The 15,273-nt window shown below is 45.8% G+C and overlaps 1 protein-coding gene across 1 annotated transcript in view; it reads right to left on the minus strand.

Annotated features, from left to right (window-relative positions):
• Positions 1–2,858: 2,858 nt before the first annotated feature.
• The window catches only part of LOC119399955 (uncharacterized), a 96,013-nt gene continuing 83,598 nt past the window's right edge, over positions 2,859–15,273 (minus strand). Inside the window, exon 3 of the mRNA XM_049417512.1 lies at positions 2,859–3,045. Coding sequence (XP_049273469.1) covers positions 2,884–3,045 — 162 coding nt within the window. The 3' untranslated portion in view covers positions 2,859–2,883. The remainder of the gene's footprint in view (positions 3,046–15,273) is intronic.

Below are 15,273 nucleotides of genomic sequence, written 5' to 3' on the forward strand. Positions count from 1 at the left end.
CTGCTTTGAACAGCTACACATAAGGTGTCTGGTTGAGAGAAAAACAGCCATATAATATTTTTTTTTTCACGTATGTCCACTTGAAACGCAAGCGTATCTACGTGTCTTGTAATGCCAAAAAAAAAAAAAAAAAACACCACTATGATTTCCCTTAAGTCACATCTATATACACTGAGAGTATGTTGACATGCCATAAATGCATGGTAGTCAAAACAATCCTCGAACCCTCAACTATGTACGCAACGACTCTGCAACATTCACAACATTCGCACAACCATTGGAATATGAGTCACTGGCCACTGATACATCCATAAAAATTGGCAATTGAAGCCGTCGTAACACCTTTCATTCTTTTGTTTGTTCTTACATCAGTGTCACAATCTAAACAGTTGTCAATGGCAACCCTTTGTGATTATACTGGGGTCGTGTTGAGGTCACTTTTAACCGCAATACAGTTGACCTGGGGACGGATGATTGTTTTTGAAACATTTGTTTGCTTCACAATCAGGAAGTTTTCCGCTAGAGACAGATTTGAAAAAAGTATTAGTGTAATGCCGTTGACAGCATGCTGCCGTCACTAAGCTATGAAATCAAAACACGCCTGCACCCTCACGCTCTTCTGAGACATAACACTTGGAAGTATGCCTTTTGTAGACCCTTTAACAACTTAAGGGTGTGACATGGGTGTTTTGTTCATAGTTACACCTCACTGCGTAGGCTGCCGCAGTTAAGGGTGTGCCAAGGAAGTTTTGCGCAGCAGTCTGAGCGAAATGCGCTGCTTGATCTTTTGAGCACTATGTGCACCCTTTACAGTCCTAAAGATGCAGAGGGTCATGCACGAGTTTCTGTGCAAAATGTGTGCAAAATACCGAACGAGGGTATCATCGAATAGAACGCTCAAAGAAGTGTGTTTTCGACTTTCGACGATGATTAAAAAAAATAAAATAAAATAAAATAAAATAAAGTAAGCGTACGCTTAAAGCTTGCGTAAAAATGCACCTCCGGAGCCGCCGTCCTCGGCAGTAACGGTAACGGCTCTCGAAGTCTATGCTTTTGTGTACAGAAAGTGCCGGAAGCAATCGCGGGATCCGCAAAGACGTAATGACTGTCATTCCTTTACAACGCCTATTCTGGGCAAGTGTCCCGATTTCGTCATGCTTTCAGGGTCTGCAGCGGCGGCGCACTGAACCAATGAGAGGACGTACGTGGCAGCCCCATGAGCCAATAACAGTCGTCAAGATGACGAATTCGACTCTGTGACGTAAGTTGAGTTTTGACATGTGTGTTTATGCCTCACGTGACTCTAAGTTGCAGGATGTTTACACGTATTTCAGCAAACGAACTAACAATGAGAAATTGAACAGCTTCCAGGAAGTTGAGTGCCATTCTGCAGTTGAAGTCATATTTGATTTATGCGACACGCCGCTAAGGGTGCTTGTCGTCTGCTACATAGGGCAAGAAAGCCTTTGCAGTTGATGCAAAAACATTGCTATTTTACCCGCATATAGATAAGTTTCCTATTCATTTTTTTAACGGATAAAGCTCAAGTGGGATTTTGTCGGTGGTTAAGCCTTTCAGTACATGACAAAAAAGATGATTGGGCATGACGCACTTTGTTATTGTTCTTGCGACAGTTGCCGCAACAAGGGAAAGAAACCTGGAATAGATTAATACCCTGTACAAATTGGTGCAAACGGAATAACCTTATCTAAAGCGCTATGCGGTAAAGAAATCGTGTATCCCGTGAAACTCAGTACAGCATATGTATATCAAAGGTCTCGACCAAATGGACTATTATGTTCTCAACGAAGTCGAAATCGGGCGTGTTGGTTTCCCCTAAGGAACCAATGAGAAAAGGCAAGATGGTGGATTGTAAAGAAAAATAGCGAATACACCACGAATAATGTGTGTTTGATGGCAGTGCTGTCATGTATGGTGGCAATAAGGCAAAGCTCGGGTGGATTGTAATATTTTACCTAGCCGAGTGTGCCGCTAAATTAGGCACTTTGTAACCTTCACAATGTATAAAGAGCTAACAACCCTGTTGTGAGCAATAAACTTCCACAAACCACATTAAACCGTACCAATAGTCAAATGGCAGTAAAAGTTGAACAATGGCCTTGTTGCTTGGAAAGAAGAAATGGGCGATGACGTGCATTATAAGCAAACAAACTCTCTTTGATTTGAGACCTCATATTAAAAAGAAGGCTTCATTTGAAAAAAAAAAAAAAAGGCTTGGTGTTCGCATCGGCTCTGTCTCGGTTCCTTATTGCTGTTAGACTAACTCACTTTTAATTAGCATAAAGTGCTAATAATCAAATATGCAGCCAGCTCTCAATATCTTTCATGAGGTCCGTGGTGTTTTTAAGTCCCACCGTTCCAACAGCGGGAGCCCGTGACGTCACTTAATCGTGTGCATCACGACTGGACTCGTGAGCCTCGGAAGCCGACCAAATCACCAGTCGGACTCACCCAGGTGGCGCCACAGTCGCCGGCGCGGTGTATACGTCAGCGCCGGTTCGATGACGTAATAATGTGGCGTGCACCGTTTCGCCTTTTCGTAAAGAGCCGTTTGCTTTTCCAGGTGTCAAAAAAGAACACTTTCACACAAAAAAACATCAGCGGAAATCAAAGATAACACACGCACACGCACATGCTCGCACTGCAAATATGTTTTCACTGCGGTCCGGTCATGTCGCTACCGACGGCCCGCTGATGACGTCATGAAGGGCCACCTGGCAGTGAACCAGTCCAGTTATTCACGTCACAACGTGCACGGGTGAGTCCGAGACGCTCAGGGCGGAAATCACTAGTGACGAGCGCTGCCGCGTCGTCGTTGTCTTTTTTTTGTTTTCTCGCTTTTCGTGATTGGTTCCTGGTCTGTTATATCCGAAAGTAATGGGGCGGAGTCTTGATGACGACGCGTCGGCGGGGCTTGCCATTGGCCAAGAACTTGATTGGCATGAGGATCATCTTGGACGTCTGGTAGAGCGACTGTTTCCGGTAGGGCTTCGAGTAGGACGGCTTTCGGATGCCTTTCACCACCTGCGTCAAGGAAGAATAAAAACAAAAATGAATTAGCGCTACACGTTCAGAATTGTTGCTTGTTATTAAGGCGAAAGCCTTAGATGCCTTATCAAACGCGAAAAGTGGCCGCCGGCGTCAGCACGAGTGATGCAATAATGTCATCACCACGCGATGGCGTCACCCTATAACGTCACAGGTGCCAAAACCCGTGTCGTCATCGTTAAGCCAGCGTGACGTCCAGGCACGTAGGCAAGCCCCCCCCCAAATTCGTCCAGTCGGCCATTAACGCAAGAGTATAGAGGCACAAATACAAGTAGGAATGACTTTCTTGCGAACAATTAGGCCTTGCTCCACCCCACCTCCAAAAAAATTCTGTATACGTGCCTGGTGACGTCATACGGTAACATCCATGACATCGTCACGTGGTCAAAGGTGGGCCGATCCCGGAGGCAGTGCAAAACCACGTTCGGTGCAGAAATATCTCAAGGTGGGGGGGTGGGGGTGGGGGGAGGAAGGAATTAATACGATCGACTGAGAATAGAAAACAAGGAGAAGATGGCTTTCACCTTCGAGTCGTTTTAGGCAAATGCGTGAGGGACAGTGTGAATTTTTCTCAACCTGTTAACTTGTTACCCAAGCAGCAGGTACTTCAAATCAGTTCTGCGGAGTCACGCTAGGCGGAGGAAATGTTATGAAAGCGAAAGGTTGTCATCCATTCATATTGTATAGTGCGAATATACTATACCAGGCGACAACTTTCTGTGGCAGCACAGCAGAAGCTACGTGGGCGGAGCTTCTGCACATGTGTTACTACGCCAAGTAGTCCGTTTGCAGGCAATTGTTTACAGGCGCAGGAAAACGCGAAATCGACACCCCCCCCCCCCCCAAAAAAAAAAAACCCAGAAAACTAGAAACTGCAAAAAAAGAAAATCCTTCACGGGATAAGCTGTCTTACTTACAACGTAGAAAGTCTTGAACATATTACCTATTTCTTTTCTTTTTATGTTTTCTTTTATGCTACTTAGTGACTGCATGCAGCAACGTAGTAAAAAGTGTGTGCTTCGGTTCCGTAGCCTTGGCTGTGCTGCCACAGAGAGTTGTCGCTCGCCATGTATAGCCACGTATCTCCACGCTGCAAGATGGATGGATGACAGCTCTTCCCTTTCGCGGACCTTCATCCGCCCAGCGTGCTTCTGCAGAATTGATGCGCCATATATGATAATTCTGGATATGCACGTTCGTTATCTTCAGTTTAGACTGCAGATCTGATTTGCAGATCAATTAGCCAACACCAGCCTGCAGTTAGTCACTCTTTGCCAAGGCCGCACCAAAAGAAAAGAAAGTTTCTGGATACGTCCATGCAGGCTGAAGAGAAAATCCTACGTTTTTAATGTTCTACTGTAGTTTTAACTTCGACTATAGTTGTATGCGACAGTTTTTATGTTATAGTTTACACTACTAGAAATTTATTTCCACAAACATAGCTCCGGAAAATGACGTTCTCGATGCTGACCGAAAAAAAAAAAGGTGGCCCAAGAAATCGCGTTTTCATTCGTATGGAGTGAGTTGGCACCAACAAACGAACTTCGTTGACGAGGCCTTTCGAGAAAGTGATCGGTTAGTCCGGCTCAAGCGATGACGTGTCATCCATGACGGTGATAGAGTTTGACACATTCCTGCGCAACAGGCATGCGGACTTAGTCTTCTAGGCATCCTTCTGCGCGTGCGCAGAGTGTGGTCACGGCTCGTCGATCCTGACCCATTCCGACGGACGAAAATTACCAGGGACGTCGAAAGAAAGGAAACGTTTTCTTTTTTTAGCTCCAGGATCCGGCAACGTACACACACACGTAAGCGGTTCAACGCCAACGACCGGCGATTCGAAAGCAATCATCTAACAATCGGCGGCCGTCATACGACAGGTACGTGACCGAGATGAGGTAATTGCTTCGCGCGGACTTTGGATCGCAACGCTGGCATTACTGTACGTGCGACGACTCTTGCCTGAATTCACGTACAGAAGTCACGGTAGCGCTTATGAACACGGACAGAGCAAGGAAAGGACACCACGAGCGCTAACTCAACTGGTTGCTTCTTTGGATGAGAGACAAAACAATTAGGACAGCTTCGCATAGGTGGTGCCAAGAAGCAATAAAACGAAGGACATGAAGCGAAGGACATGGTGGTGCCAAGCGTGAAGGAACGGCGGAGCTGGACGGCCTTCCTTAGCATACCAGCCAAGCCTAGCCTAGAGATAGCCAGTTAAGCCAAGGAAATCCAAGTTGAGGCTCTCTTTCTATTTATTTCTCTCTCTCTCTCTCTTTCTCACTCTGTTTATTTCTATCTCTTTCTCTGTTTCTCTATCTTTCTCTCTAATTTTTTTCTCGTTCTCTCGACCATAGCAACGCATTCACATGGTTCCCATAAATGCTTGTTCCGATAGCGTGCCTGGATAGCCGAGTGGTTACGACGCTCGCCTTCGGACCGTGGGTACCCTGGTTGGAATCCCGCCTCAGCAAGAAATTTTATTTCGTTTTATTTATTTCTTCTCATCCTCCTCTCCACTAGTCTTCTCCTCCTTTGCTACCTCCAACGCGTTGCTAGGCGACGCACGGTGACGTCATCGCTCGGCGAGGTTTTTCTGCGGCGAGGTCAGCGAATGGCTGAAGGTTTCTCTAAAGCTATAGATATTATTTAAGGCCTGACGCGTTTGACGGTTTGCGTATTTGTTACAGTGAGGATAGTTAAGGTTTGAGCGTCTGTACTGTCATTGCCGTTCCTGCTGTTTTTTCGTTCATACATTTACAATATGTTGCACCAACTGGCCTAACACACCGCCATCTTGAATTTTAGTTAGGCAGCGGTTGCTGTTTCGCTGCGGAAGTTAGGAGCATGGAGTAGTCTTTCGAACTTGCAAGAAATGGGTGGGCAGTCGAAACTAGATGCAGCATATACACTAACAAAGCTGCTTTTTAACAAAGCTGTCCAATGGAAACAGCTCATGGAATACCGGTTCAGTTCCCACGGGAGTGATTCGCGCGATAGCATATTCATACGCAGACTGTCACGTGTTTGTCATAAATGTCAATATTGATTTCTGGGCTGACATATGTTAACGACGGAAGTCTACGGACCAGGGTGTCGGAACGGAACGAAAAACGAAAAAAAAAAAACGTCGACCGGAACGAAAACGTAACCGAAACTTTATCTATTATTTCGTTCCGGAGTGAAACCGAAATTTTTTCAATCGTTTTTCGGTTCACGAGAAAACTTCCCAATCCGGGGCAACTGAGCTCATGCATTGTGAGCATATCTCAGGGTACAGTATTTGCGCGTACCTCAGGCAGGAATTGCGAAATCAAAGATATGTTGAAATTGTGCGAAAACGAAAACAGTGGCAACCAGAGATGTTTATGTTATCGCAAGTGGACTTTTCCGTGCCTGTCGCGCAGGCCAGTGTAGAGAGGGCATTGTCGGCGCTGAAGTTTGTTACAGTGAAAGCTGTCATGAGATCACAACAGCTGATTTTGGCGCCATTGTTGTCCGCCGCCGCCGGTGTCCGTGAACGCTATCCCGTGATATAAGAAAAAAATTAAATGAGGAACAAATTTCTAGGATCGGATGGGATTTCAACCCGCGCCCTCTGCGTGGCAGTCGGGTCTTCCACCACAGTGCCACGCTGGTGCTTCTAACTCCTTCGCAAAAATACTCTATACAGGCGTCATGTCGGGCAAGGAATCGTGTTAATATATGTAATATAGCGTGGCAGAAGAGTAAAATAACAACCAGTCATCACAAAAATGCTAATAGCGCAAAGAGTGTGTTGTTTAATGCTTCCCACCAGTGTTGCGGAGTTGCCCCACCAGAATTGGAATGACTGCGGAATCATTCTACATTTTCGCGACCCCGGAATGGAATGGAGACAACGCTTGGAGGAATATAATGGAAATGGAATTAAGCGCCTTTTGCACGGAATGGAATAGGAATAGAATTACGTCTTTTTCCGAAAATAGAACACGTTTTCTTCTACACGCTGTTTTTCAAACTTCAAACATTAGTAAGTCAGAGCCTGGAACTTAACAATAAAGCAGTATTTTTAAAATGGCTTGGCTGATTACAAGCACGGTATATTTATAAGCAACGCGCCTACTGGAAACCGAGGCGTAAGTTAGTGTACAAACAAATACATTATCCCAGCAGATACCGAAGGGAGAAGCAAGTTATCCCTGCGCGTTGGTTCCCATTGATACCCCCACACGAAAGTGGCGAATACTCTATGCACAGCCTGATCTTTATCGCACGAGCAGTTTAGTACCTGACACACGTAAATAACCTTTGCGACAAGGAAGACATTGCGCACCTACGCACAGGCGAACACAGAAAGTCCTCCTCACCCCATCCATGCTTGCGAGGCGCGCTTGACAAGCGTGAGTGCTGACGAGCAGTGCGGTCCAGTGTTCCGTATTCGATACAAAAGCGCAAGGTGCTTGAGCGGTGCACTGTTCCAACTGCAGATCAAGAGGGTCTTATTCCCCATTAACCAAATCTTAGTTTTCTCTATATTCACGACCGCTCCAGACGCGTGGAAAAGCTGCTCAGTCTTCTTGAATACTACTTTTGTCAGCATAAAAATACGCTATGTTGTCATTTTAGCATTAATACATTTAAGCTTAAACAACTTTAAAACACCACCATTCGTTCAAACATGCTGACCATGCAAATACTATAGGTAGCGGGAGAACTGCCCCTATGGGAATTGGTAGGGTGGTTGTACTGCACGAGATATGTCACCAAGCTACTATCCCTCGACCTTGTTAACCTGTTTTGCGTACTTTTGCAGTTCTTAATGCATCTGATGACATCAGCTTTATGGGGCGTTCATTCTTAACTCGATAAAACTATCAAGATGCCTTTCCTACGTCGAGGAATTACAGGATTGGAATTGAACTGCCCGGCCATTCCCAAAATGCGAATGGGCTGTTTTTTTCATTCCGAGGAATTGAAAGGAATGGAATTGCGGCAAGTTCTAATTCCCCGGAATGGAATTGGAATAGAATGGAGGCGCCCATTCCGCAATACTGCTTCCCACTCACTGCAAAATGCTCAGCCATAATTCTTCATCGTCGTCAGCCACAGCACAAAGTGCACATAATGCCTTACAGATGTGTAGCGTGTACCACGAGACTCCGAAGAATGACGAAAAATGGCATAGTGGGAACTTCTCTACTTCCAAAAAATTGGGATGATTTATGGCATAGAGGTACCTTGCATGTGTACTTGTATTATTGCCCCAAGAGACTCCAACGGGTTCTACAAAGTCCGCTCTTACAGCTTTCTTTGTGACTGTGCTGCGTGTTCCGCGCAGGCCTGGCGATCTTTTTATCAGAACAGCGGTCTCGCACATCAGAGAGTACACTCAATGACGTGCTGCTTCTCAGATCGTGCTCACTCCCTTAACACAAATAATTGAGCCTACTAAAAAAATCGTATTTGTCTTTTGAGAAAATAAATACTATGACTTTGAAATTAATACTGGTTTGTGCTAGTTGGTAGGAATTCGTGGTAGAGTTACTTCCACTCCTCTGAAGAATGAGTTTTACCCTTGTCCCACTTTCCTAAGAGGAGGGCAAGTAACTACATCACAAATCCAATGTTCTTTATGATTACCTTAAAATTCTTGCATAAAAAAACCGTTACGAACCGTTACGGAGCATTTTTTTTCGTTCCGGAACAGAAACAGAACGGAACTTTTTGCGGTGGAACGAAACTAAAACCGAAACGAAAAACATTTCGTTCCGACACCCTGCTACGGACAATACCTGATCTTCCACCATTGCTCGTCGTACAGGTCTAAACCCGTTTCGCACGGAATCTTGTGCATCACCATTCAGATTCTGAAATAACCAATGGACTGTTGACCGTACGAACAGCCACGGCGACGCTTTCGGTATTTGTGCCCGGCTGTACACTGGCACAAGTAAGCACAGCTATATAAAGCTCCTACGGCTGCAGCCAGTCTTCTTTCCTCGATCGTATTACCTGTGCAGTTCGGGAGACTGCACATATTCAGCGTTGACGGCAGACGCCAAGCCAATCGTGAGACGTTAATAGCATACCGGCGTGCAGACAGTCGATCGTTTGAAGGACACGCCTGGAAGACGCGAAAGGGGGTAGTTTGAAAACTCGTCCGGCGATGACGTGGATAGCCTTCCGCGCCCCGGATGAAAACAGAGATATCGCACCGGCCGAGCATTCTTGTACGAATGCCCTCGGTTGTTTCTTCTATTACATACCCCTGTGATTTTTGTTTGTTTTGTGTTTTGTTCATCGAAGAAGCGAGGAATGCGGCACGCGAGTGTGCGTCTGACCGGAAACTAGGCTTCGTGGATCGAAGGAAGAACAGTGCGATCTTCGATGGAAACGGTGCTACGTGCTTACCACCCTGGTGGTCGTGGAAGCCGTATATGCGAAATGATTGGCGACCAGTTGGCAGTTAACAGACTCCAGAACTGGTTGTGTCGAGTGTACGTCTGACGTTTTATTTTAAAGGAGTTCTGAAGCGGCGTTTATTGTTTTTAAAGAAATTTTCCTTGCGTTAAATCAAGATCTGGGGCTTCGAAACTACGCAAAAACGAATAATTACAAGCTTTAGAGTGACTCTTTGCCGGCATCCGCATTTCAATGGTCACCGAGTGCAAAAATAAAAGAAAAGAAAAGAAGGAAAGAAAGAATTACACCATTTCCCGCTAAAGGGGACCATGAGGCGATGCGAAGCGGAGCAGTTGCACGATCGCGTTCCGTTGACGTTCTTTGGGCATACTACCGACCTCGCGTCGTGGAACGCGAAGACGAACGCTACGCACGTCTTGTCTTCCCTCTAGCCTGGCCGTTCATTCACACAGGGCGAGCGGGGAACGCGGTCGGCAGGCGTGCGAGAGGGGGGCCGAGTAGGACAGGAGAGAGGGGGAGGGAACGCGCATTGGTGCTCATCGAGGCGTTGCGCAGGAGAGAATTTCGGCATGTCTAGCCCGCGTTTCAGTGGAAGAGTGGAAAGGGGGAGGGTAGAGGGGAAGTGGAGAGGGAGAAGGGGCGAGGGAGAAGGGGAGAGGGGAAGTAGAGAGGGAAATGGAGAGTGGGAGGGGAGAGGGGGAAGGGAGAGGAGAGGGTATGCGCATGCGCAGTAAGGGTGGTCACGCCGCACACCACCACCACCACCGGATTGAACTCCGCCATAAGATACTTCGCATCTAATAAAACCTACTTGCGTGTCGAATTATGGGAACAATACGCCGTGCGGGGAAAACGAATCCAGAAAGCTATTTTACAATTCCCCTCAGAACTTTTTAGTTGTTTTGTAAAGTTAAGCTTCGACCGATCGATCGATCGATCGCTCGCTCACTCACTCACTCACTCACTCACTCACTCACTCACTCACTCACTCACTCACTCACTCACTCACTCACTCACTCACTCACTCACTCACTCAGTCACTCAATCAATCAATCAATCAATCAATCAATCAATCAATCAATCAATCAATCAATCAATCAATCAATCAATCAATCAAGAAATCGGTCAGTCGGTATTCACAAGTCTGAGGACAACGTTGATCTTGTATGGTCTAGCTTAGTTTGTTTATGACGTCACTTGTGGTTGTTAATGTTCAATCAATCAATCAATCAATCAATCAATCAATCAATCAATCAATCAATCAATCAATCAATCAATCAACCAACCAATCAATCAATCAATCAAGAAATCAGTCAGTCGGTATTCTCAAGTCCGAGGACAACGTTCGTCTTGTATGGTCTAGCTTAGTTTGTTTATTACGTCACTTGTGGTTGTTAATGTTCAATCAATCAATCAATCAATCAATCAATCAATCAATCAATCAATCAATCAATCAATCAATCAATCAATCAATCAATCGGTGGAGGCGAACAGCGTTCGATTCTCCCTGTTGTAGCTTAATTTCTTCATGACGTCACTTAGGGTGGCTAATGTACCGTTCTATACCCCCTTGCTCCCCCCCACCGCCGCCTCCGCCCACGGCTAATTTCAGCCTGCAGAGTAAAGGAAATTACCGAAGTAGGCTTTTCCGCATGAGTGCTCTTATTGTGGGGAAGCCTGATTTGACGAACGGCTACACGCTCAGCTCTCACGTCTCTGCATGTAGTAGTGGTTTGAGGACAGGGAAGAAGCTCATTTCTGGAGCTCATAAGGCAGTACCGTTCTGTAGCAATGATACGAAATAATAAACATGTATAGCTATGACTGCCTCGCTCCATTAAAACCTGTGGATACTGCGTTAATACCGCTTAAGCAAGTTTGGCGCTTTTTTTTTTTTTGCAACGACCTTAAAATGGAAATTGCCTAGTTCGTAGCAATGACCGCTTCGCGTTAGAAAGCGAAACCAGACGTTGCTTCGCTTCACCGCAGAACTTACATGCAGAGGTTCTTAAGCGCACAGTGAGGAGCAAGAATTTTAAATGTTTCTTGTGCAACAGTTTGGTGTGCTGCATTGCGGCTTAATTTGCCGTCCGTGTGTCAGGTCTTGTCATCGCTTCTCTTCGGCTAGCGTTCAGAGTACTGCACTTTTGCCCGCCATCACTTCGTTCTCAGATTTATCTCAATAATAATCGTCGTGATGCTTTACCCTTTATCACGCCTGTCGCACTTGTCCAGATAACGTCTGATGAAATACCGCCGTCGGATCCTTATTTTGTCGAGTTTTCGTTTTGAACGTCGCACCCCTTCGATGCAACGGCTCTACCGACAAGTACATGAGGTAACTATGGTACATGAGGTAACTTGTGACGGAGTTTGATGCGCCAGGCTCTGGAATTTCCGAGACGTTGAGGTTTTCTAGCATACATAGGCCGGCTGTTCGTGAACTTGTGCAGTAACAGACGTTCGCGACTTGTCCATGTATGTATGTACGTTGTTATCCGTATTTATGTTTGTATTCACACCGCCATTTCCTTTGACATTCATTGAAATGTATATGTCGATGCAACCTTTTTACTCTTTCGTGCCTACATGCTATTCTGATAACTAATCGAATTATCGGGATGCACTGCTAGGCCATCGTCTTATCATCATCAACTTATGAGTGATAAATCATCGACTCATCAGCCACACTAAAAAGTGGAAAACTGGGCCAGTCCATCAAATAACACCACGAAAGACCAGGTAGAAGGACACCATTTGATCCAGTAGGTGGAACTTATCATTAAAATGTGTACACTGGAACAACCTATATATATCCGCCACCAAACCGTGTGGCGCATGCGCAAACCTGCCGCGGCAAGGCGCCTTGCCTCAACATTTACTAGGTGCCACACTTGGTCACTGATACAGTAAAAAAAAAATGACGTCTTGCCATAGTAAGTGTACGCATGCGCCACGTGGTTTGCCAGCGGGTTTGTATGAGTCGTTTGAAATGTAACTGTTTTAGTCGTAGGGTCCAGCTGTGATCATCGGTCGATCGATCGACAGCTCGATTACTTGTAATCGTTATCATGATCACTACTAACATTTCGAGCGCCATCGAAGAAAACACGACGAAGCAGTTATGGGGGTTGGTAAGTCCTCGTCTTCTCGTCGTCAACTTACGACTCTATTACATCGATTTATGAGCCACTTATCTGCGACCGTTTGACTCATTGGTCGATCTACCGTTCGATTATTATTCCAATTGTAATCATCACCGCGATCACCCATCCAAGGGCCATCGAAGGTAGCATTACGAAGCAGTTATAGGGGTTGGTAAGTCATTGTCTTATCACCGTCAACTTAAGACTTATATTCTATCGATTCATCAGTCACATATCTGCGACCGATTCGATTATTAATCCAGCTATCATCATCACCGCAATGAAACCATCCCGGGACCATCGAATTGGGCCCGACCGAGCTGTTACGAGAGTTACGGGAATTACGGGGCAAGAAGTCTTGACATTACCTACAAACGATACTTTGTTTCTAGCCAAGCATTTTCTTGAGCTTTTATGTATTCTTAAAAATTTTCTCAAGTTTATTTAATGTGTTCGTAGTAATTATGCATTCTTTGTGTTTTAGTTTTGTTCTTTAAAGATGTATAGTACTTATCGCTTATGCATGATACTTTCGCCATTGTTTGTTTTTCTGTACAATACTGCTAATTATTATAACCTTTTTTTGTATTGGACCCATCACTAGCCGCTTAGGTTATGGGTCCAAATACATGAGTACGCATTTTTCATATTATAATGCAATAAAATTCCCCTTTTGATCTTAAAATACTGATTTAATTTGAATGCCGTGGTGTTTTTTTGTTTTTTTTTTTACCGCCGCACGCCCCAATGACCCAAACGCCACAGTCCCCCCCCCCCCTCTTTTGCTCACACGCAGCCGAAACGTCCTTGGCCCACCCGTCATGCGCATTCACACACAAGGTCCATCTTTCTTTTCCACTAAAGGCCGGGCTGTTACCGCTCGTATAATCCGTCCCTGTGTGTACGCGCGCGCCTTCACTTCGTGGCACGCACACCCAATAACCTAAACCCGCAGCAGCCGCAAATATATGGAGGGAGAGGGTGTGTTGGGAGAGAATGTGCGTACGTGGTCGGCGGTGTGGCAAACAGCTACGCGGCTGTGGTCATTGTTGGCTCAGACAAAAAACGAACTTCCTTTGTCAGGGCCGCGCACGTACGCCTGTTCCGTCCATGCGCGCGTGTCTGTGTGTACAAACGTCTGAAAGAAAGAAAGAAAGAAAGAAAGAAAGAAAGAAAGAAAGAAAGAAAGAAAGAAAGAAAGAAAGAAAGAAAGAAAGAAAGAAAGAAAGAAAGAAAGAAAGAAAGAAAGATGGAGGAATTCCGTCTTGCCTATGGATGGAAGTCGTTGCTTCTTTTCTTCCCCTGACCAGTGGTCAGCGAGGCGGAAACACCGCTTCGCAGCGACCGGACGCATTGCATCGTGGATATAAGTAAACAAAATAAAAGAAGCGGTCTGGCATCGTGAAAGGCACGGAGTGGTATGCAGAGAAGATGATTCCTCCGGTACGCAGAAATGGACCAAGTAGTGTACACTCTACAGTACCAGGTTCGGGCAGATCTTGTTATACGAACATCTATTAAGGCGAAAGCCTTAGATGCCTCATCGAACGCGAAATCTGACCGTCGGTATCGGGGGCGTCAATGCGGGGGATGCAGGAAATCTTCACCTGATGACGTCACCATATAATGTGATCATGACTTACAGATCGCCAAAATTTGTGACGTCATCATGACGTGCGATAACGTGACATCACAGGATGACGTCGTCACATCACATCGTCTCTTCGTCGAAGGTGGGACGATTGCGGAGGCAGTGCAAAACCAGGTGAGCTGCAGTAAGCTTGCCATGCCTCAGATCCCGGAGGCCGTGCAAAGCCACGTTAGGTGCAGAAAGCTATCGGTGAGGTGGGATCAATACATCGTCTGAGGAGAAAAAGAAGATGGCTTTGGCGTTCGAGTCGTCTTTGGCTAGTGCATCTTGTCTGTTCGATAGAACACCATCTTGGGCGAGTTTGTTGTGGTCTGTTAAGCGTTGCTTGTAAGCGTTAACTGAGACATGCAAAAGAAGGACAACTGTGCTCTTCGTGTGTCTATTGTCCTTCTTTTGCGTGTCCTAATTTTGCGCCCAGAAACTGCGCCTGATACAGTTTTTGATATACGTTGATTGCTCGTCGGAGGGTGCTCCTAACGCGACGACTCAGCTATGAAGTAACGGAGAGGAAATCGAGGCGATCAACCAGTACTGAGCCCGGTTTGCTACCCTGATCTGGGGAAGGAGAAACGTGCGGGAAAAGGTTGGGAGAAGAGAGAAGTCCACCCTCGACGTCACTGACGTAGTAACCGGTCTGTTCTCTATGTCACAGACCAGTCCGTACGTCAGACCACTCAGTCCAAAAATCGTAGCAGAACTTTTGCGAAAGAAGCAAGGCCCTCCTTGTGGGTGAGATCAAGTGTACGTTTCCAGCGGTAACCAGAGGAACTGTTCAGTGTTTTAAGGCGAAAGCCTTGTACTGGCGTCACACGGTGCACTGCTGAACGTGATTGGGCCCGATTGCGATCACATTTTCAAAAAGTGATTAGCTACCTTCTGCAACTTGCATAACGGAGCCAATCACGATCGAGAAATTCGATCCAGATCAAGGCCGATCCAGATCAAAAGTGAACGTGTGACACCTGTATTCCATACGTCATCAAACACGAGAAGTGACCG

Source organism: Rhipicephalus sanguineus, chromosome 7 (assembly GCF_013339695.2).
Source record: "Rhipicephalus sanguineus isolate Rsan-2018 chromosome 7, BIME_Rsan_1.4, whole genome shotgun sequence".
Classification (NCBI taxonomy): Eukaryota; Metazoa; Arthropoda; class Arachnida; order Ixodida; family Ixodidae; genus Rhipicephalus; species Rhipicephalus sanguineus.